The 20,779-nt window shown below is 34.8% G+C and overlaps 4 protein-coding genes across 6 annotated transcripts; 1 reads left to right on the plus strand and 3 right to left on the minus strand.

Moving 5' to 3' along the window:
- Positions 1–2,015: 2,015 nt before the first annotated feature.
- On the minus strand, positions 2,016–10,793 carry LOC123313171 (armadillo segment polarity protein-like). 2 transcript variants are annotated; one of them, XM_044897919.1, is made up of 11 exons: positions 10,662–10,793; positions 9,954–10,002; positions 9,567–9,845; positions 7,061–7,418; positions 6,572–6,932; positions 6,110–6,495; positions 5,828–6,053; positions 4,156–4,468; positions 3,953–4,101; positions 3,504–3,600; positions 2,016–2,921 (listed from the first exon to the last, which is right to left on the minus strand). In XM_044897919.1, exons 2-11 carry the CDS (start codon positions 9,982–9,984, stop codon positions 2,737–2,739), a joined length of 2,385 nt encoding a protein of 794 aa, XP_044753854.1. In that variant the 5' UTR covers positions 9,985–10,002; positions 10,662–10,793; the 3' UTR covers positions 2,016–2,736. The 2 variants fall into 2 exon arrangements, with proteins under 2 accessions (XP_044753854.1, XP_044753856.1); XM_044897921.1 differs by lacking the exon at positions 10,662–10,793 and adding an exon at positions 10,404–10,578.
- LOC123313172 lies at positions 7,477–9,351 on the plus strand. The gene has a single exon (XM_044897922.1). The coding sequence runs from the start codon at positions 7,721–7,723 to the stop codon at positions 9,278–9,280; it is 1,560 nt and encodes a 519-aa protein (XP_044753857.1). The 5' UTR covers positions 7,477–7,720; the 3' UTR covers positions 9,281–9,351.
- A 352-nt stretch (positions 10,794–11,145) lies between the features above and the next one.
- LOC123314333 (dehydrogenase/reductase SDR family member 13-like) lies at positions 11,146–15,593 on the minus strand. 2 transcript variants are annotated; one of them, XM_044899529.1, is made up of 5 exons: positions 15,458–15,593; positions 15,006–15,265; positions 12,138–12,461; positions 11,608–11,927; positions 11,146–11,494 (listed from the first exon to the last, which is right to left on the minus strand). In XM_044899529.1, the coding sequence occupies exons 2-5, from the start codon at positions 15,139–15,141 to the stop codon at positions 11,300–11,302; spliced, it is 975 nt and encodes a 324-aa protein (XP_044755464.1). In that variant the 5' UTR covers positions 15,142–15,265; positions 15,458–15,593; the 3' UTR covers positions 11,146–11,299. The 2 variants fall into 2 exon arrangements, with proteins under 2 accessions (XP_044755464.1, XP_044755463.1); XM_044899528.1 differs by lacking the exon at positions 15,458–15,593 and having other exon boundaries at positions 15,006–15,321.
- A 2,116-nt stretch (positions 15,594–17,709) lies between these two features.
- Positions 17,710–20,497, minus strand: LOC123313626 (retinol dehydrogenase 13-like). The gene is made up of 4 exons (XM_044898587.1): positions 20,275–20,497; positions 19,680–20,003; positions 19,070–19,392; positions 17,710–18,078 (listed from the first exon to the last, which is right to left on the minus strand). The coding sequence occupies exons 1-4, from the start codon at positions 20,402–20,404 to the stop codon at positions 17,881–17,883; spliced, it is 975 nt and encodes a 324-aa protein (XP_044754522.1). The 5' UTR covers positions 20,405–20,497; the 3' UTR covers positions 17,710–17,880.
- Positions 20,498–20,779: the final 282 nt, after the last annotated feature.

Raw genomic sequence — 20,779 nt, forward strand, 5'->3', positions numbered from 1 at the left:
ATAAACTATTCAAGAATATCCTCTGAAAATTTTATCGACCTCATAGTGCAACCATTTTTTCAGGATGAGTACTTTTACGTCGTATCGTTTTGAAATTCAGTTATAGTTTCATTGGATGCTGCAATCGGTTCTTCTTCAAGCGAATTATTTACCCTTTTACGCCCTTCTGAATATCGGAAAAAGTAGTATGCGATAGCAGCCGAAATAACTTTTTTTTGTCAAAACTGAGGTCAGATTTAGAATCAGGAACCTCGAAATATGATGAAAACATGTACGGCTTCTCAATACGAATTCAGGTTTTTTCCATTTTGATCGAAAAACTCAGTAGCCGTGAAAATACCGACACAGGCAACACATAATACATCGGTCATACTAACCTTGTATGTTTAGTTGCAAGTCGTGATTGTCAGGGGCAGAAACATATTGTTCAAAAGCAGCCAAAATAAATTTTTCTCGTGAAATCTAAGGTCGGATTTGATATCAGGGGCAGAAAAAAGTTACGGCACTTCATTATCCTGAATTTGGATTTTGGATCATGAAAAATTTTCGGGAAAAATACTTTTATCGTCGTATCGTTTCGAAATTCAGGATATAGTTTCATTGGATCCTGCAGATACTCTGCAAGCGGTTCTTCTTCAAGTGAATTATTTTCCCTTTTACACCCTTCTGAATATCGGAGAGTAGTATATGCAGAAGCAGTCAAAAAAAAGCTTAATATTAAAGCTTGGATTTTGGTTCAGGTTCAGGGATCTCGAATTATGCAGAAATCACTTTAACAAGAACTCCTTTATTCGTCGTATCGTTTTGAAATTCAGAATAAAGTGCTGAGGGATACTGCTCTATCAAAAATTGCAATCAGTACTTCTTCAAGTGAATTTTTTTTGGTTTTACTCCCTGGGAAGAAAAATCCTTCTAATTCTATTACAGCGCCATCTATTCGCAAAGTATCGAACATATTAGGACTGATTACAGTTTTCTATTCATCCAATTACAGTGTTCTTTTTCGTATATAGGTTTCTACACTCATTACAGGTTTTCTATTTCCAGATAGTTTTCTACTGTGGACGAATAGAAAACTGTAATCAGTCTTAATATGTTCGTTAGCTTCCTACTAGATGGCGCTGTAATAGAATTTAAAGGATTTTTCTTTCAAGTGAGTAAAACAAAAAAGAATTCACTTGAAGAAGTACCAATTGCAGTTCTTGATAGAGCAGAGTCCCTCAAAACTATTGGGGGAAGATACGACGAAAAAAAGTTTTTTTTCGTTCGGAATTGAAAATCCAAGTTATGTTTATTGCATAATTTGAGGTCCCTGAATTGAAATCCAGGCTTTGTTTCAGTAAAAAAATTTTTTTGGTTGCTACCGCATACTACTTTTTTCGATATTCAGAAGGGCGTAAAACGAAAAATAATTCACTTGAAGAAGAACCAATTACAGTTTCTAATAGAGCAGGATCCAATGAAACTATATCCTGAATTTCAAAATGATACGACGATGAAAGTATTTTTCCCGGAAATTTTTCATGATGTATAACCTTGTGTTTTTTTCGATCGAAATCCAACATCCAAATTTGGGATAATGAAGTGCCGTACATGAATTCAGGTTGACTCGAGGTCCCTGATTCCAAATCTGAGCTTAGATTTCACGAGAAAAATTTATTTTGGCTGCTTTTGAACAATACGTTTCTGCCCCTGACAACCACGATTTGCAACTGAACATACAAGGTTAGTATGACCGATCAGTATTATGTGTTGCCTGTGTTGGTATTTTCACGGCGCTTCACAGCTACTGAATTTTTCGATCAAAATGGAAAAAACCTGATTTCTATTGAAAAGCCGTACATGTTTCCTGGCTAATTCGAGGTCCCCGATTCCAAATCGTAGGGGTAAAACTGTTTGGCCTTGACCAATTTTTATGTGAACTAATTTTTTGCCACTTTTCTGAAGAGTATATAACTACTCACACTGCACTCTAATAGAAGGAATTCATTGGGATATGAAATAATAAAAAACAATTTTTACATTCAGAAGGTTTACTTTTCTATAAATAGAAGCATATATATGGCAGTACCTTTAATCTACCTGTCGATTACTGTAAGAAATAACATCGGAAACACAATGGAAGTTATCACAGTGCACATAAAAAAATAGTTAAACATATTTCAGATTAAAAATATCTTAATACAATGAAAGTAAAACATATACGCCTATATGTTAATGTTTACCAATACTGCGAGACGAATGTTGTTAAATACATGAAAAAGGAGTTAATGATATGAATTGTAGCACATAAAGTATAAACATATAAAGGTATCAATAAATGCTAATAAATATTTTGACATAAAAATAAAAACAGAAAGAATTGGCACTGAAATATTGCAAAAATTCATACATTAAAACTACTCAAAAGTAAAAGTGCATCATTAATCCTAATAATAGTCCTTTACTTAAATTTAACACTTAAATAAGTTTCATTTGTTCCTTTTAAAGCTGCCTACACTGTCAATTTGAAACCTCTTCCTACAATCCACTATTCAGTGATGTGTAACGTCAGATTAAAACATTAATTCGGACCACAATATCCAATTTCAGAAACTACTCTAAGAATTATAAATTCGATACGATGAAAAATGTTATTCAACTTCCGTAGAAAACACTGGTTGCATACATGAACAATTGAGCCTTCTTTCTTTTGAACGGGTGGAAAATGTAAGTAGGGTAACAGTAAAAAAAAAATTATAAGTCTGTGTCGTACCATGCCGCTACTTGGTTGTTGTCTTGGGGAGGTGTAGGCAGCTGATCAAAGTTCAAGTCTTGATCCGCTGTTTCCACTTCCATTGCACTGTATGTTGAACCATTGCCCCCTCCATGAGATTCTAATTCTAATCCTTCCATATCTATTGGTATCTGGTCATATGGTCCTAAAAAATAAAAGGAGGGTCATTTATATATTCTTAAGATATACAGACCGAAACTGAGGTGCATGACAAACTTCTCGATCGTACATCGAAATTGCATAATTTGAAATAAAATGTATCTGTTTGATACAAAGTAGTAAATTCCAAAGATATGAATTTTTTGTTACTTTTTATTCACTCTCTCTGATTTAATAACAGCACAACCCGAATGATGGTTTAAAAATAGTTTTGTGAAGAAAATCATAATTTGAGTTTGCAATTTGTGAGATTGTTATTATTTTTTTGTACTTTAGCCTAAAAATTAGTGTTAATTTGTTTCGACTATGTAGACAATTCGCTATGATGTGAATTGAATGTGGAATAAATAAAATGACTTGAAAATTACATTTTGAAACTACATACTTCAACAATAAAACCATGCAGACACAGGATGCAAGTAACAATTATTGCTGAGTCATGCAATCACAAACTAGAACTTACGTCATTTCGAGTTAGTAGTAGTTTGGCTAAGTAGTGGAAAAAATTTAGCAACATTTTGTCCATGTTAAAATTGAAGGAAAAAAGAAAAAAAAAAGTAAAATTTACCTCTTTGTGGATATGGTTGGCCACCGTGACTACTATGAACACTGGGAGGTCCTTGCCCATACATACTATCGTATGGTTGGTCTGGACTTAAAATATCCTAAAATGATGGTCAAAATGCAACAAAAAATCAAAACACACAAAAACGGAAAAATCAAGAACGAAGCAATATGATCGAAATAAAATAACAGAAAATAAAAGTTCTACGCTCATTCAAGATTGCTTCATTAAAAAAAATCAATGAAAAATAACGCAACACTGGAAAACTTGTATGATATTCAAGTTCCTTACCTCACGTTTCGTGTCGAAGAAATAGATAAATATCGCTTCAATTCATTCAGAACAACAATTCAAAAAATCCCTAAATCAAACACGGCTAGGTAAAACTACACTTTCTATATATTTCATTCCTTTTATTTTGTACCTAACGATTGATAAAACGTTTCACTCACTTGCAAATCCGCACCCATAAGATCCGGATTCCACCCTGTGTCTTCCCTGAACAGAGAATTGGTCAGCTCCATTGACAGCCGCTTTTTATAGTCCTGTGGTTTGTCTTCACTCATACGGAACAAAACTGCTGCGGCATACGTTGCTACACCTTAAAAAAAATGTTTGAAATCGACGAGTTGCGGAATCAAATGATTATATTTACCTTCGTTTCTGGAATGGAGCAACTCTGTCAAAGGAGCCGTAGCTCCCTCCTGTTCGATCATTTCAGCTCCCTCTTTATCGGCTGCTAATTCACAAAGCACACCGGCTGCCACACGTTGAATGTTTTCTATGTCGTTGAACAGGAGTTGTACGAATATCGGAATGACCATTTGCTGACGGATTATGGCTCTGTTATGGGACTCCCTTGCCAGTATGTGTAGAGCTCCAACGGTTCCTTCGACTATCTCCTCCATTCTCACGCCGTCTGCGTAGGTACCTGGTGCTTGGCTGCCGCCCGTAGATACGCTCGTCCTCTGAAAAAAGAAAGGGTATTTGCAAATTCCATTCAGAAAAATTTTACGCCAACTAATGGTGACCAACATCGAACAGATTGTGTGAATAATTCAGAATCAGCAAGAAATGAGTGTAACCTATGCTCCATTCACATTTATTTCAGCAGTCGGTTGGCCATGAAATAATTTTCTCAAGTTGTCGTGACCAGAACGGAGTAATTTTGGCACTCATGAAATGTCGTTAATGTCATAACGCCGTTGCCACAACTAATATCAATTTTTATTACGAAAATGCCGAAAGTGATTGAAAAAAGAGACAGGGTTTCAGGAAGTGCTATTTAGAATTCAGGTCCGCTCATTCGAATAGTTATACCCTGATATTCTAAAATCCACAATACGTCAGACGGTAGCGAACATATTCAATGTAAGAGAATTTAAATGTTTCATCTTAATCTAAACGACTTACCTATATTTCAGCTGAATATTTCCACAATCAGAAAGATTGTGAATGAAGAGGATGATCAAGAATTTTTTTTTATTGGAAGACTCAAAAAAGTGGTGGCATTTGAGAATTTTATATTTAAGTGAATTAATGCGACAAGTTTAATACAGGATTTTCGATGAATGTCATTGTAGAATAAGTTCCCGAAAATTGATTTTTCTATTTTTCATTTGACTTGTCTTATACATTGTAAATGTCTTAAGGTACCAATAAAAACCTAATTATTATTATTATATCAATGTATTAAGATGAACAGCCACAAATACGCGCCAGTTGTCCTGTTAATTGTATATTCATGTGAAATTTCCGTTCAAAGCTGAAGTTCATCTTGACTTGAAACTTCCTTTAATTCCTTTTACTTACATTGATGCAAGATGATTTTTGTTGAAGAATTCAACATTCTTGTAATTATCTGTTAATTCCTTCGGGAGATACCCATTCCCAACCACTGCATCATATGCATTTCATCTACGGGTTGATATTTTTGAAATCTACAACTGATGTAACGTATTCAAACTTTAGCCAAAGAAGATAACGAACATTAACTCTCCTCAAGCTAGTCCATATTATGGTATTATACTGATCTCTTGTATTTTCCATGCAAATAACTGGATTTGGTATGCCTTCAATCAGTTTGTATAAACTTCAGTTATGTTCGTCACATATTTTCCAAAGAGATTCGACATTGTGATTAAATACGTAATAACAGAAACTTTTACGTAGAACGGACAACATAGCGTTGATTTAAAACCCAAAAATGCTTCGACAAGCTTCATAACCCCACATTTTCGTACTATACAGAGTGAAATGTGTCAAATTTGCATGGCCAACCGAGTGCTAAAATAAAAGTGAATGGAGTATAAAAAATTCAAACATACCCTCTGCGTATCCTGGAACGATCGCATCAGCAGCTGTACCAGATGATGTATGGCGCCGTGCTCCCTCAGAGGGGCATGGTTAGCCGGACACAGCGCCAAGTTTCTGATCAGACCGATGACGGCCTTGACCAAGGGCCAACGCGATGGGGGATTCAACAGTTTCACGATAACCTGGATACCGTAGTTCAGCCTAACCGTGTTCTGCGCCATCTCAGCCTCAACGTGCCTGAAAAATAAACAGAGTCACGATCCGAATCATAGAAACGCGCGGTTTCCTTTCACCTTGACGTAAGATGACGTAAAGCACACACTGCAGGCTCCGTGATCTCCTCTCTATCGCCGGCGTTGACGATGGTCCTCACCAGAGCGTCCACACCTCCGACCTGACAGACCGTCACTTTGTTCCTCTGATTGTTGCACGTCAAATTCGACAAGATGCCGGCGGCGCAGGTTACCACGTTCACGTCGGTGGCAGCCAGCACCTGCACCAGCGATCCCAGCAAGTTCTCGAGACCGTCTACCTTCGTAGCAGCATCGGACAGGTTTCTGAGGGTCCAAAGGCAGTTTTGGACCAGACGCTGACTCGGGCTGCCCAAGTGCATCGCCAGCGCCTGCATACCGCCAGCTTCGACGATCGCAGGCTTGTTGCTTGAACACACAGAGAGAACCTGGGGATTTGAAACAATGTTATCCATATTCAACGCTTCCACTTTGTCCATTTGAGATCTAGATCCCCTAACTTACCTTCAACACCCTCGAGGTAGTCCACAACAACTTCTCGTAATCGTAACTCCTCATGATTCTGACCAACTCGATGGGACCTTGTGACGCCAGAATGATCAGTTTGCTCTCCTGGTTTCCGTACGCGAGGATCTGCAGGCAATCGGTCACAATGGCCAGGAATTTCACGTTGTTCCTCTGTAGAAGGGCGACCATCTTCTGAAGCCCTCCGGCCAACCTGACGGCCATCTTGGATCCGTCCTGGTGGAGGAGCAGGTTGTGAAGGGTGGTGATAGCGTAGAAGAGAACGCTCTCGACTGGACTGCTCAGGAGTTTCACCAGGGCCGGAATACCACCGCTCTTGAAGATGGCCAGAAGACCCTGCCTGTTACGGATAAAAATTTTGTAAATAAATCATCCAAAAGCCATAGATATTATTCTCAGTGGCATCGACATCTCTGGATCGCGTTGATCTCAAAATCTGTCGCTGTCATACTATTCTATGCAACTAACCTGTGATGCGACAATTTGTGCAACGTTCCCACGGCCCCTTTGGTGGTCTCCAGATCGTTAGAATTGGAGATGGCACGGACCAACGCGGCCACCATCTGCGGACTGTTCATGATGGCATGCCTGGACGCCTCCTTCTTCGACAACTGGTGGACCATCATAGCGGCTTGGGATACCACTACCTGATCTTCATCGTTGAGCAGCTTTATCAGTTCGGGTATCGCCCTGGTGGCCAAATCGGCGTCGTCCTGGTAGTTGATTAGGTTGACCACGGCATGCTTAAGCATCTGGGACGGTTCGGATAGACGCTGAACAGCCGTTTGATGCGTGTTTTCGAATTGTGTCGAAGGTATCTCGATACCTGATGGATATAAATAATATGACAATATGATTCGAGAAAACCCTAAAGCTAACCCTTTCCTAATTTCAATAAATTTGTTCGATTTCGAAACAAAATCTTTCCCATTTTCTACTCCTCTAAATGAAACGTGGCAACCCCGGAACAGCTGATTCGTATCCACTGGTCGACGTCCACAGAAATAAGAATTTCGATCACAGAATTCACGCATTTAAGCGTCATTTCTTTTGAAATTCCCAATTCTGAAACGTTAGATAGTCTTGTGTGAATATTGAGCCCAAATTTGAATAAAAAGCGAAAAGACCATGTGGAAATATTCGGAAGCGCACTTGCTTTGCAATAAGTTCGAATTCGGGGTACCCTTAGAAGATTTATGCCCATCAAATTATCTGCATCCAAAGATCAAGATGATGTACCATCAAGCACTCGAATCTTTCAAGAACAGTAATACAACTTTAGAAATATTATTATCCAGTGAAAATGGTAGCCCACAAGAAAGAATTGACATGAAGGAGAATCTGTTGAATTTCAAGCATACATTATTGGATGGTTCTCCTCAGTCTTATATATGGTTGATTGAACATTTTCTTGGACTCTTGCCTATACCACTATTAGCAACTTACATAAATGGTTACAACTTTAACTGGTTTTACTTATCAGAGGAATGCAGAGGAATATTTTATGACAGAAGTTACAGAAGGAAAGTTATTAATTTTGATTACTGTGATCGTCATTTACATAATGAAATTGCCAAATTACCACCCCAACATAAGCTTTTATTGAATGAACATATTGAATTTATGAGAAGTATTTCATTTATAGATGAACGAAGAAGAAAAAGAAGTGTCATTTACTACTGTAAATATTTCACATCATCTCTTTTGATACGACCTTTCAGATCTGGTTTGAATGATAATTCAGAAAAAGATTATCACTCCCTCATCATATATTTAGTGCTCCGATGGCCATTTATAAGTAAAATACTTGTGGAATCTTCACTCACAACCATAAGCGAAATTTCACAAACATTATCTTCAGAAAAAACATTAATAACAAATCAGGATAAAAAGAAGCTTAAAATGAGGAGAACATTATGCACTTCTCAAAGATCATTATATTCAACAGGCTCAAGAAAGAAACAAACTTCTTCCTCGGTTAGTAGTATCCTTTTAGACAGCGTTTTAGAGATTTCTGAAGAAGCTTCTTCAATCTCAAAGTCTAGCATTATTAGACCAATGAATAATGGGAACACAACAGATGAAGATAAAGGGAAAAAAGATCCAATAACTGAAACGACAGAAGTTGAAGTGATTAGAACTGAAATGCCAAAAAACAGATATTTGAAGAATAATGAGTCAAGAATTTTGAAAGAAACTACTGACGAGAAACAACCAGCTGTTGAATGCTCTGTAGAAGAAAAACATAAAGAAAACAAATTAGTTTCAGAAGGAGATCCTTTGAACAGTGCAATTGCCTCTGAGCAGGTTGTAAAAGAAATCCTACCTGAAAAAGATGATTCAGAATTGAAATTGAATAGAGATTCCCCGTCAAAAGCAGAATTCACAGAAAACATCACGATAAATTCCAAAATCTTGAACAGAATCTCTAAAGTGGGCTGGACTTATACACCACCAAAAAACACAGAAAACCAGCCAAATGACCATCTCCTAACCATTAACAGCATATCTGATGACGAGTCCACAAACCAGGATCTGATTAAGGATTCTCAAAGTGAATCTACACTGAAGAAATATCCTAGCGTTAAGACTTTGAAATCTAGATTGTCTTTTTTGAGAATCGGCAAGAAGAAAAGTAGTAATAAGCTGGTTAAGACAAATTTTAAATACACTAAAATAAATTGCTGAATCTTTAACGTAAAAAGTTGTTTGTGAAGTTAATTTTCCAACATTTTCAGAGTAATAGCTTTTCAAGCAAGTTCCATTTTTTATTACAGTATTTGCTTTTTGTTTATAATTCGTCTTTTGTGTTCTCTGATTATTTTAGTGAATACAAAATGTTACTAAGATCTCATCAAAGATACATGTTACTTGATATGTTTCATTTGACTAATTCCACTCATGTTGAAGTCCGATCAAAACCTATTGCACAATGTAAATAAGGTAATCTTGAAATAATTTCATATTTGCTCACCTTCCTCTAATGTTTCTGGGAACATAGCGGCTCTAACTCTCTGGGATCTTGTCTGGTTCAACTGACTATTCATTTCATCCACTTGGTCTTGGGTAAATCCTTGAGGATACCCTTGATCAAGATCGAAGATGTCCATATCCTCTTCTTCCTTCCCACTTAAAGATGGGACTTGGGTAGCAGCCCCAGAATGAATACCAGAGTCCCCCATGTACGAATTTTGCTGCCACATCAGAGTTTGTTCTTTGGCAGACATTTCTGAATTCTGGTAATGACCAGAAACTGAGGAAAGATTTCAACGGTATTATTGAAGCATTTTGAAATGACACAAATATGAAATAATGAATCAATTGAAATATCAAATTCCACACAAATAAATATCTTACTCACTTGGTCTACTATTCTGGTTCATGTAAGACATTTTGAAGGTGGAAATCACCTGAAAAATTTGAATACTTATTTTATTTTTTTAAATATGTAATTATATTTTTGGCCAACAAATAGATTCAGATGAAATATGAATCATTTCAATGACACTGATAAGGAGTAAATGACTAAGATCGATATTCTATTGAAAAGTATATCTCCTTCATAAATTCACTGCATAGCCCAATGTAAGAGTGAGAAATTAAATGAATTTCGAAATAGTCTACACTTCAATGTGACAAACTTTCTGAATCATGCATCATAGCAGTAAAATACTGGTGTATTTCTGTATACTACAAATTAAAATGGGAAAGCATATATAGAACAAAAATGAGAAGAATTTCGAAATACTAATAACAATGCTTTTATCAATATTATTGTCGTGGAGTCGCTGAGATAACAATGGAGTAATACCTTTTAAGAAAACTGAATATTAAAAAGAAATCTACACAAAACTATACTCGCGGCTTTATGAATACATTTTGAACATAAATATTTGGCTGAATCACAATGAAGCAATATAATTAAATCAATTTCAACGATTACTCAGACAGAAAGAATTCGTGTTCACTCCACCATGTTGTTGAAGTTGAAAAGTCAAGTGCTTGATAACTCAAAAACTTAAAAGTTTGCATTCCATACACCGTCCTAAGGGATTGATGGGTCAAATACCTTAAAACACTCGTAATCCAATTGATTGTTCGATTGATTTTTCAATAACTTTGTCACAAATTTATGTAAACACGATAAATTATACCGCACCCTGCATAGACAAACTCACAGAACACAGAATACAGAACACAGAACAGAATATAAACGAAGGGAAATCTAGGCGCTAATTCTAGGCAACACACAATTCGTCAAAGACGCATTCTTTTTGCATAGACAGTTTGTTCGAACGGCGGGAATTTTAAATTATTTATAAGCGTAATATCAAAGATTATAGAGTATAATCTATAATCTATAATCTTTGCGTAATATAATATGCAGCTTTTTATGTCATTTCACATTAGACTTCCTGGTTAACCGTATTTATTCATCTTTTTTATTTTTTTAATCGCAGGGTGCATAAGAAGCGCCTTTAAGATCTACAGGAGCTGGCCCTTGTTAGAAAGGGAAATTCCAATGTATAATAATGGTTTCAATAACAATAATAATGTAGACAGAGAACTTTATTAGACCTTCGAAGGCTTTCAGAGAGATCCTTGAACCCGTATTTACAAATCAATATGACTTCACACTTGTTAAAAAAAATATTCTCAATAATTACGATAATCTGATTAAATTTTTTTTTTCAAATTGAATTTATCCTATGAAACTATTTTCTCTTCAGGCTTCAGTTCAACTAAATCTTCCATTTTCGACCACAAATCTTGGCAAAGTTTCCTATCCATGAGAATTGTTGGTTTTCTTCCAATATGAGACAAAACATAATTTTTGCCATTGGTAGCGGGTTCATTTCTGATAGCCACATTAAGGAAACAGTTAGCAACATCTAGGACATCCTGTAACAAAAAAAGAATTACTGTCTCAAAGTTTATATCAAAGATAATAAATCTTAGATGAGTTACCGAGACCTTTTGATTTGATTTAATGACCTGATTTTCTTGTTACTTACTTGTGCCGCAAGTTGAAGACCAACCATCAAAAATGACTTCATCAGCCAATTGTTATAATCTCCTAGTGGTTTGAAAATTTGAGTTCTAACCCCAACAGGATCAATAGAATTGGCCGTGATTCCATATTTCTCCAATTTTTTGCCGAATTCTTGGGCTGCCAAAATGCAACAGGCCTTTGAGTTGCTGTACAATAGAATTTGATGTTCATCATCCATTTCGAAATCGGTTATATTCAGTTTTTCTGCTCTAAGACTATGAAAATTTGCCAGAACAGAGCTCACGAATATGACTTTAGCTTGTTTTGCTTTTTTCATTGGTTCTGAAAATCAAAGAAGAATATTAAAAGGTGGATGAGTAGGTGACATTACTAGTTTTCCAGGATTTTCGCACAAATTGTACGCTCAAGAGGTGAAGGAAGAAGAAATAAGAACAAGAGTGATGCTTTATTTGCAAAAAAATATTTGAAGGGATAATTTTATATGTCTGTAGGTATACCGCGAAAGAACTTAACAGAGAAGGTTCTACTTACCTAGTAAAAGATGAGTCAACAAAAAAGCTCCAAAAATATTGACCTGCATAAGGTAATTGAGTCCATCTACTGATACTAATCTTTTAGTGAGTCCTATGCCGGCATTATTAATCAATATGTCTATTTTCTCTTCCGTCTTACAAATATTAGCGGCGAAATTTCTAACTGACTGTAGGGAAGAAAGGTCCAAATGTTTATAAACAATATTCTTGTTGTCAGTAGAGGCTATTATTTGATCTCTTGATGATTCACCATTTTGACAATCGGCCAAAATTACTCTACAACCTCTGGAGGCCAAGACAGTTGCTGTCGCTAAGCCAATACCTGGAAAATTAATTGAAAGCATAATGAAAAATTTGTTGTGATAAAAAAAAATACGAATAAAATCCAAATAAGAAAATGAAAATTGCAGGGACAGCTGAATACAATTATGAATAAAGACCCTCTTTTGCCCCCCACCCCTAAATTTTTCGGCAACTAATCATTTACACCCTTTTAATTTACTTTTTCCAAAGAACTTATCTATATTGGCATCGTGAGATGTTCCAACAGAACTTCTGTAACCTTTATCAAGTATAATAAATCAAGAAAAATGTGTTTCCAGCAGGATTTCGCACATAATATTTAAATTGGACACCAAAAACATGTCATTTGAGACCGCAGCACTACATTTTTTTGGGTAGGTACTTGTAAAGTGTGGCCAGTTAGGGAATCATCCAATCCTGGCCAACTACTGAATTATAGGTAGAAATTATTTGTGTAATGATGGTGAGACAAAACCTTAATTATTATGTCAACATGACATATGGAGAAGAGAATTGGCTTTGATGAAAGTGCAAAATGCGGTCATACTGTAAAAATTGCTTTTCGTGTTGAAACATCTAATTTAAGAATTAAGAATTTATCTAGAATCAACGCAAATTGATAGTTGACTTTCTGCCGATTTTGATAATGAATGCTTTCAAAATTTTCCATACATAGTATTCGAACATAAAAATATAAATGCTAGTTCGAAAATATCTAAATTAAGTTTCAATTTTTTTAATGTATAGTACCATTTCAAAATCATAGTAGAAATGCGCCATCTAAATTCGTCTAATCAATATCAAATAATGGATGTTCAACAATAATAATATTGTGTTAATTCCTTGGCTTAGAGCATTTAAATGTTCTGAAGAGGGCAGAACCAAGAAGGCAGTTTTAGGTCACGTGTACTGCCACTTTTCCATTCGAGGAATATTAGGTAACTTTCTACTTCATGAAATTAAATGATAATGACCTTGTGCAACATTTCATTCGACTCATTATTATCAACGAAATTACCTGAAATACGCACTATCAGAGGCGTACTTAGGAATTATTTTGTGGGTGAGCTTAGGGAAATAAAAATTGATTGTGTTGCAAGATGAATTGGTGTCTCTATTTTATAAAGTCTTAGAAATATCGAAAAACAAATATTTCCTTCTTCAGTCATTTTTTTTTTGTGTTAAATTTGGTGGCCTAGTCAAAAATTTCATCAGTCCACCATTCAAAGAAATAAGTTATAGTTGTACTGAAGTGAAGGATTTAAGAAATGTTCACTACGCTTCTGAATCGTATACATAAAAAAGTGACCGTAAAATGTTTTTCGGAAAAGGACCTCTTATGTACGTCATTGTGCAAAATAATTTGGAATTATTATCGGTTATCTTCATAAACTCAACGCTTCCGCTATTTGTATACAAAAATGAATCAAATAGTTTTTTAAACACTACACCTTGAGTCCTTGAACTCAAAGACCGGAATAAAACTCCAAAAACTCTCTTATGTAACAAGTAATCGATAAGAAGGAAGTATCCACTATATAATAGGCTTAATGTATCGCGATTTGCATTTTAATCAAAACAACTTCAAAAGAATTCAATAATGATAGATTAAAAATTTGTTGATACTTGTTTCTTTACTTCTGATTCATTTTACTTGACAGTACAATTTTGGGACTGAAATCTACTATATCTAGATTTCGAGAAACGAACATTTCAAAATAGTACCTATAGAAGGGGAAAAAAGAAACAACAAATAGGTTTTCTTATCCTCAACCTCTTATAGCTTATGGGATATAGGTATACCAATGCAAAGTTTTTGGATGCGCATGATATGAGCAAGATAATTTTGCCGTTTCCATTGCTAGATTGCTAATGATTCGAACATAATTGTCATTTGTACAGGAAACCATTCAGATTTTAAAATCACATTATGTAGGTAAATATTATTCATATTCACCTTGTGGGTGAGCATATTTTCTCTTTATAATTATGCAGTGACAGTGAAGAGGATAGATGATAATATTGACATCGAAATGAATGTTGTTATTCTCCTGTTTCGTTCTCAAAAATCCAGATACAGATTTTCCCCAAAAATCACATTTCATGAAAATGTCTTGCAAGAGACAAGAAACTTTGTCAATTGAATGAGAATTTTGAAAATATAGTAGGTTGGAAGGCCTACTTGCAACTTTTTTGAACGCACTTTATTTGCGCGAGATATTTTCAAGGATATAATTAGTTTTCATCTCGGTGTTCATGGAAACTATATCAATAAAAGAGGATCTATGGTTTACTTCAAAATGCTTTATTGTTCGAACGATCGCACCAAATTGGACAATTCTTTTTTTGTTGTGTTTATTATTGTTAGGGCAAGGTTTATATAACAAAATATTCCCAAAAAATATTGTACAGAACAGAAAAAAAGGCATTCCTTTTTCTTACGACCAATCGAGCAATCACGATGAGTTAGTTATTATTATCTACCCTAGAAATAATTTAAATGGCAAAACTAGGTTGGCCGGGTCAGCTAGTGAAATATAAAGATATGAAAATATGTTTTTACCTGCATTTCCTCCAGTTACAATCGCTGTTTTTCCAACCAAACATTTCAATGGAATGGGCTTATCTCTGCACCAGATGAATTCATAAATTCGTGCCAGTATGTACATTAATAAATCGTAGGCAAATGAAAGGGACATTGTCACTAGAGTGAAGGGGAAACCGTTTTTGAATAGATCGTATACACTTTGACACAGTTTTGGAGAACGACAATGAACAGCCTATATCTTGCGCTTGGTTCTTGCTTGTACGAACAATTTTAACCTATTGAACAGGGGAATATAAACATTGAGTTGAAGTTGATGCGGTTGGACTGTAAATTACAAATTGGCTAAAATAATTTCAGTCACTCCCTACCAAAATTGACCAAATCGGTTAAGATTTAATGATATGTTGAACGCTATCGAAATGATCTCATAAATTTCAATAATCGGACTTATAAAGCATCAAAGTTACCTGTAAATTATATTCCAGCCTTCAGCCTTCATAAAAAGTGTGTGAATAATGCTTTTGTCGCTCAGTACAACAACTATGTAATTACATCTTCAAGTTCATTAACAGGAAGTTAATGAATCGAACATACACTGCGAGTCTACTTGGAATAAATTGAGGAAAGCAAAGATACTTTTTGTTGCAAATATATCATCCAATCATTACGCCACACCCTGTATGTGATGCGTACTTATTTAACTTATACTATGTCATACAACTTAAGAGTATAATTGATATCAGTTCATCAATGTGGAAATGCATATACTTTGTATTCATTTTATTGTTGTGATGATGTTTGCGTCAAAAGTTATTATTTATTAGCAGATTAATCAGGTTAAACAGGGTTTATATGTCGTGGAATTTTTATTCATTCTTCGTTTGTTGTTGTTTTCGCTATATTATTTCAAGTACAGATAGGCCTCTTACATTGTAACAACGCAGTTGTTTTTGAATTACCCTGGGCTGCTCCTTATGAAATATTATAGAATTTGGAGGACAACATAAAAAAAACCTACGAAAAAAGTCAAATTATGTGTCATCGTCCTCAGATTTTTTTGTAAGAAACCGATTTCCAGAAGTTGTTCAATTTTAACAAGCAAAGAAGACTTTTTTCCTGGTTACCAAAGATGGTAACAGGAAACCTATTGTTTTGGAAAATAACATCAGGAATACTCTAATTCCTGAACTAATGCCTGGGTGTACCCAATGGGCAACCTTGAGAGCCTTATCCTGAGTTTCGATTTTCATGTAATCAAAAACAATTCGCATTAACCTTGTTTTATTCGTGGATTATAAATTCGACATGTTTCATTACGCGAATGTCAAGTGCGTTTTTCGACAATTAACAAGCCTTATAACTATATAAGCTTTAATTGACAAGCCAGTTGTTATGTGTTTTCTTGAGCATGTATGTTCACTGGGCTCGAAATTCAAAATTCGTTGACAACTCAAGTAATCCTTCTTGTTTCCGGATGGTTGATTTTTTGAAAAAATGTAGGTGAAGTAGGTAATTAATTAAGGAATCAAACCTTGTTTGTTTCCCTTTCAGTTATGAGGGTTGTTCCACTATAACAACTGAAATATAGGTCATAATGAGTTGTTAAGATGTTTTCACAAAATATTATCCATGCAATCAATCATTAGTTTGATTCGTCACTTATACAGTAATTATGTATTACCTACTTCTCGTATATTTCTTACCTCATATACATTTTCTACGTTTTATCAATCAAAAATTTTTCGTTAAAGCATGATATAATCAGGTGAGTCTAACAAGCTAAGTTGATATTCACTTTGATATAGAATATGTGCCTTCACTCAATCCTATTTCTACTTTTCAATACCTATTTCTGATTTGGGCAACTGAACATTAGAATCATTGAAAAAATTCATTAAATTAAGGACGATCCCTTCATTTTAAATGAAATTTTTGAATCTGTTGAAAGAAGATGTAAGATGTGTTGGAAACAAAGAGGGGGACATTTCTAGTAACTTCTTCAATTATAGAGGACTCTGAAACCTGAAACTCATTCAAATGAAAATCATGTTATTCAGTTAACTGGAAAGAAATATTTCTTTAGTTTAGTTATGCATTTTCATCAAGTGTATTTGCCACATCAATTCAGTTTTCAATTGAAACATATTGAGTTTCTTACTGTAATTTATTCATATATTACTGAAATAAGTACAACACCAACATTCTTTTTTTCATTGCCATCTCACCATGTTATGGAATGCCTACTCCATTTCATTTCTATCATCAATTTTCTAGTTTCTAAGAAAAAACTGGAAATTCTTTTGAGCGAAGGCTGGTCAAAAAATATGAAAGACCCACACTATTTTTGACTAGGAATCACCCATTAAAATTTTTCTAAACTATTCATTTACACCCTCTATAGATCAATTTAGGAAGAATGGGAAGGTACCTTCATAAAATGCCACCATTCATAACAATTTCTTTATTTTCTTCAGATAATGTAATCTGTGTGTAACAGATGCCATGCAAAGATCTATAGCAATTAATTGTCCTTACAATTTTGTTCTCAAGCATGGCAAATATTTCAATTTATTTGAAACATTGGCTAAAAAGTCTCCAGTTGATTCCAATAAAAGTGTAAGAACTCATGCAATACCCTTTTGAGATGATGTATCATACTCTTGACCCACATTCCCAATTGTAAACTTGTTTAAGTTATTCGTTCGCTAAGAGTTTTGGCTATAAAGAAATGCATTTTTTCTTGATTGAATACAATAATTTTCTATAGAACTCAAGTGGCAGCTTGACATAATAATGAACAAGGATTTTTTAAAGACGATGCTCTAACCTTAATTCTGTTTGTGTATAATGATACACATCAATTAATTTGAGCGTGATTGTGTGTCAAATTTCAAGAACTAATCTTCTCTTCTGGTTTCAGTAGAACGTATTCCTCCATTTGAGTCCACAAAGCTTGACAAAGTTTCTCATTGTCTACATTGGGGGGTTTTCTGGAAATTTTAGATAGTACGTAGTATTCCCCATTCGTTTTATCAGCGTCCTCCTTGGTCATCACTGATAGATAAAAGTTGGCCACTACGTCAACATCCTAAAAAAAATGAAATCGATCAGAATGATATCAGATTTTCCCTATGAAACGAATAATTTTTATTAGAGGAAAAGAGAGAAGTTTTCAGAATGTTGTAGCAGTAGGAATTTGCCCGTCTATCTGTTGATTCAATTTGTCCAAATAAATTTTTTAACGAACTTGCAATCACCAGAAGAAGTGATAGATTAGATTTGAATTTCAAACAAATATAGAAGTCGTTTTATTGGTTTTCAGAAAAGATAAACTATCTTCGAGGAAACTAATAATATGATACACTCTCTTTTCCCTTATTTCAAGTTTTTCTTTGGTAACTATGAATGTTTCCATTTCAGGTATCCTCTTTTTCTTCGTAGCATCGACTGAAATAATTTGATTAATTCAATTTGTCCAACTTGATGATCTTCTCATAAACACTCTGTCTAAACAGGAAAAAGTATTATAACATTCCAGCATAGAAAAATTCAAAATGGTGAAGATTTTTTCGGAGAGAACCTCCTAAGAAAAATGTTCCACAAAGTGTGACCTCTGCGTTTTCACCATATTTTTCATAAGAATCCCAATAGCTCATAAACCGTTGAGTTTTTACTCAATCAATCAGCTATCTAACGATGCAAAGATACACTGGGTGTGCATTTTAAATAAGAAAGTAGAAAGTTGAAGGCTGTTTCCAGTATAACCGGAAGTGAAATATTTTGGGAAGACTGTTCTTTGTCGAAAAACTCAACATGCAAATCTTCAGCACAAAATTGTGATTAGTTTTCCAAAAACGTATACTAATAGGCCATCGCGGTGAATCACCCTGTATAGCAAAGATTATAGGTTAACTCTATAATCTTCGCTCACACCCGTTCAAGTTGAGTTTGGTAATGAATACTTATTGAATCAGTTTATGGCTATTTCCATGCCACAGAGTCATTCAAAACATCCTCAATCTATTGATCCAAGTCAACATTTTTTTTTAGTTTGCAAATCAGTAGGAATACTTACTCACCTTGGAGAAACAAATTGACAAAAAGGTCAATATCGTCGACTCCAACAAGTTACCATAATTTTTGCTGGCATTTTGTACCATTGGAGTGTTTACTGCTGTTGGGTCCAATGAATTTACGGTAATACCATAGTTTTTCAATCTCTTAGCAAATTCTTGAGCTGTAATAATACAGCATGTCTTGGAGTGGCTGTACAATAACCTTTTATATTCATCAGTCATCTCATAATCCGTTATATTCAGATTATCTAAACTGAGATTGTTGATTGATGCTAGAAATGAACCGATGAAGAAAACCCTACCGGATTCAGCTTTTTTCAGAGGTTCTGGAATGTGAAAGGATACATTGAAGCTTGAATTTAACCAGACAGGGTGCATGAAAAGTTGGAAGAATGCAGCACTCGTGAATTATGCAATAAATCAGTTCTCCCAAGAAAATTAAAACCAGAATTTTTGAAGGGCTCATTGGGCTCAAGAATTCATTAAAAGATTAGTTTTTCACCTTTCCACTATAGCTTCTTCAGTCTGTTTATTCGAAAATACTGAGGTAGAAGATATTCCAAATGGGAACCTCAAATTTATAACATCAATGATCTCTTATATGAATCCTTACCTAGCAGCAAATGTGTCAACAAGAAAGCTCCAAAAACATTGACCTGCATAAGGTAATTAAGTCCGTCTTCTGATAAAAGTTTTTCTGTTATGCCTACAGCAGCATTATTGAGTAGGATGTCGATTTTTTCCTCTGTTTTGCAAATGTCTGCAGCGAAATTTCTCACAGATCGGAAAGAACCAAGGTCTAAATGTTTGTACACAACATTTTGGTTTCCTGTAGTGGCGATTATTTCATTTTTCGCTTTTGTACCACTTTGACAATCCGCCAAAATAACTCTGCAACCTCTAGAAGCCAAGGCAGTTGCTGTGGCGTAACCAATGCCTGAAGAAAAATCACTCATTAATTTATTCATGAATAATAAGTGTTAAGATAGACATAGAAAAAGAGTCTCAGCGTTTTTCTCTAGGATGCACCACTTTTCAGTGAAAAATTGGGATCCTTTTGTCATTCAAAAAATACTCAAATAAAGCAATCAAGGCATACACTATTTTTTGAACAGGAATTATCTTTCTCGCAACTATTCGTTTGCGCCAATGAAAACAAGAATTTAATCGTGAAGATTTTAAATTAATTATCTGGATATCTTATTTACCTGAGCATCCACCTGTCACAATTGCCGTTTTTCCAATCAAACATTTTGGTGATACTTTCAATTTCGCCGGAAAAAAACCATTATTTATAATATATGTAATGATGTACCAGACTCTTTCAAAAACATCCATTGTGCTCTTCTGACAAAAACTAGGAACTTTCCAACTGGAAATTTTTTTCAGAATGAACGTAAGCGTTACTTTAAGTACCCCTATTACTTTAGTGTGATTGCTAATTGATGCAATAGGTGGAATTTTATTGGGTATGTTGTACAACATTTTTAATTAGACACCGAATCGAAACATGTTTTATAATTTTGAAGTATTTTTAATCATTTATGTGGATAGCACACCACAATTAATCCTATTAAGTGATAGCTTTGCGTTTTCGGTGTTTTGTTCAGAATTATTCAAAACATGAAGAATTGAGAGATGATGGTTGAAAATTACGATCAAGAACTCATCATCGTTTTGTTAACGGTGCTCAGAAAATTTGGAAAATACGAA

The sequence above is a fragment of the Coccinella septempunctata genome, chromosome 5 (assembly GCF_907165205.1).
Source record: "Coccinella septempunctata chromosome 5, icCocSept1.1, whole genome shotgun sequence".
Taxonomy (NCBI): Eukaryota; Metazoa; Arthropoda; class Insecta; order Coleoptera; family Coccinellidae; genus Coccinella; species Coccinella septempunctata.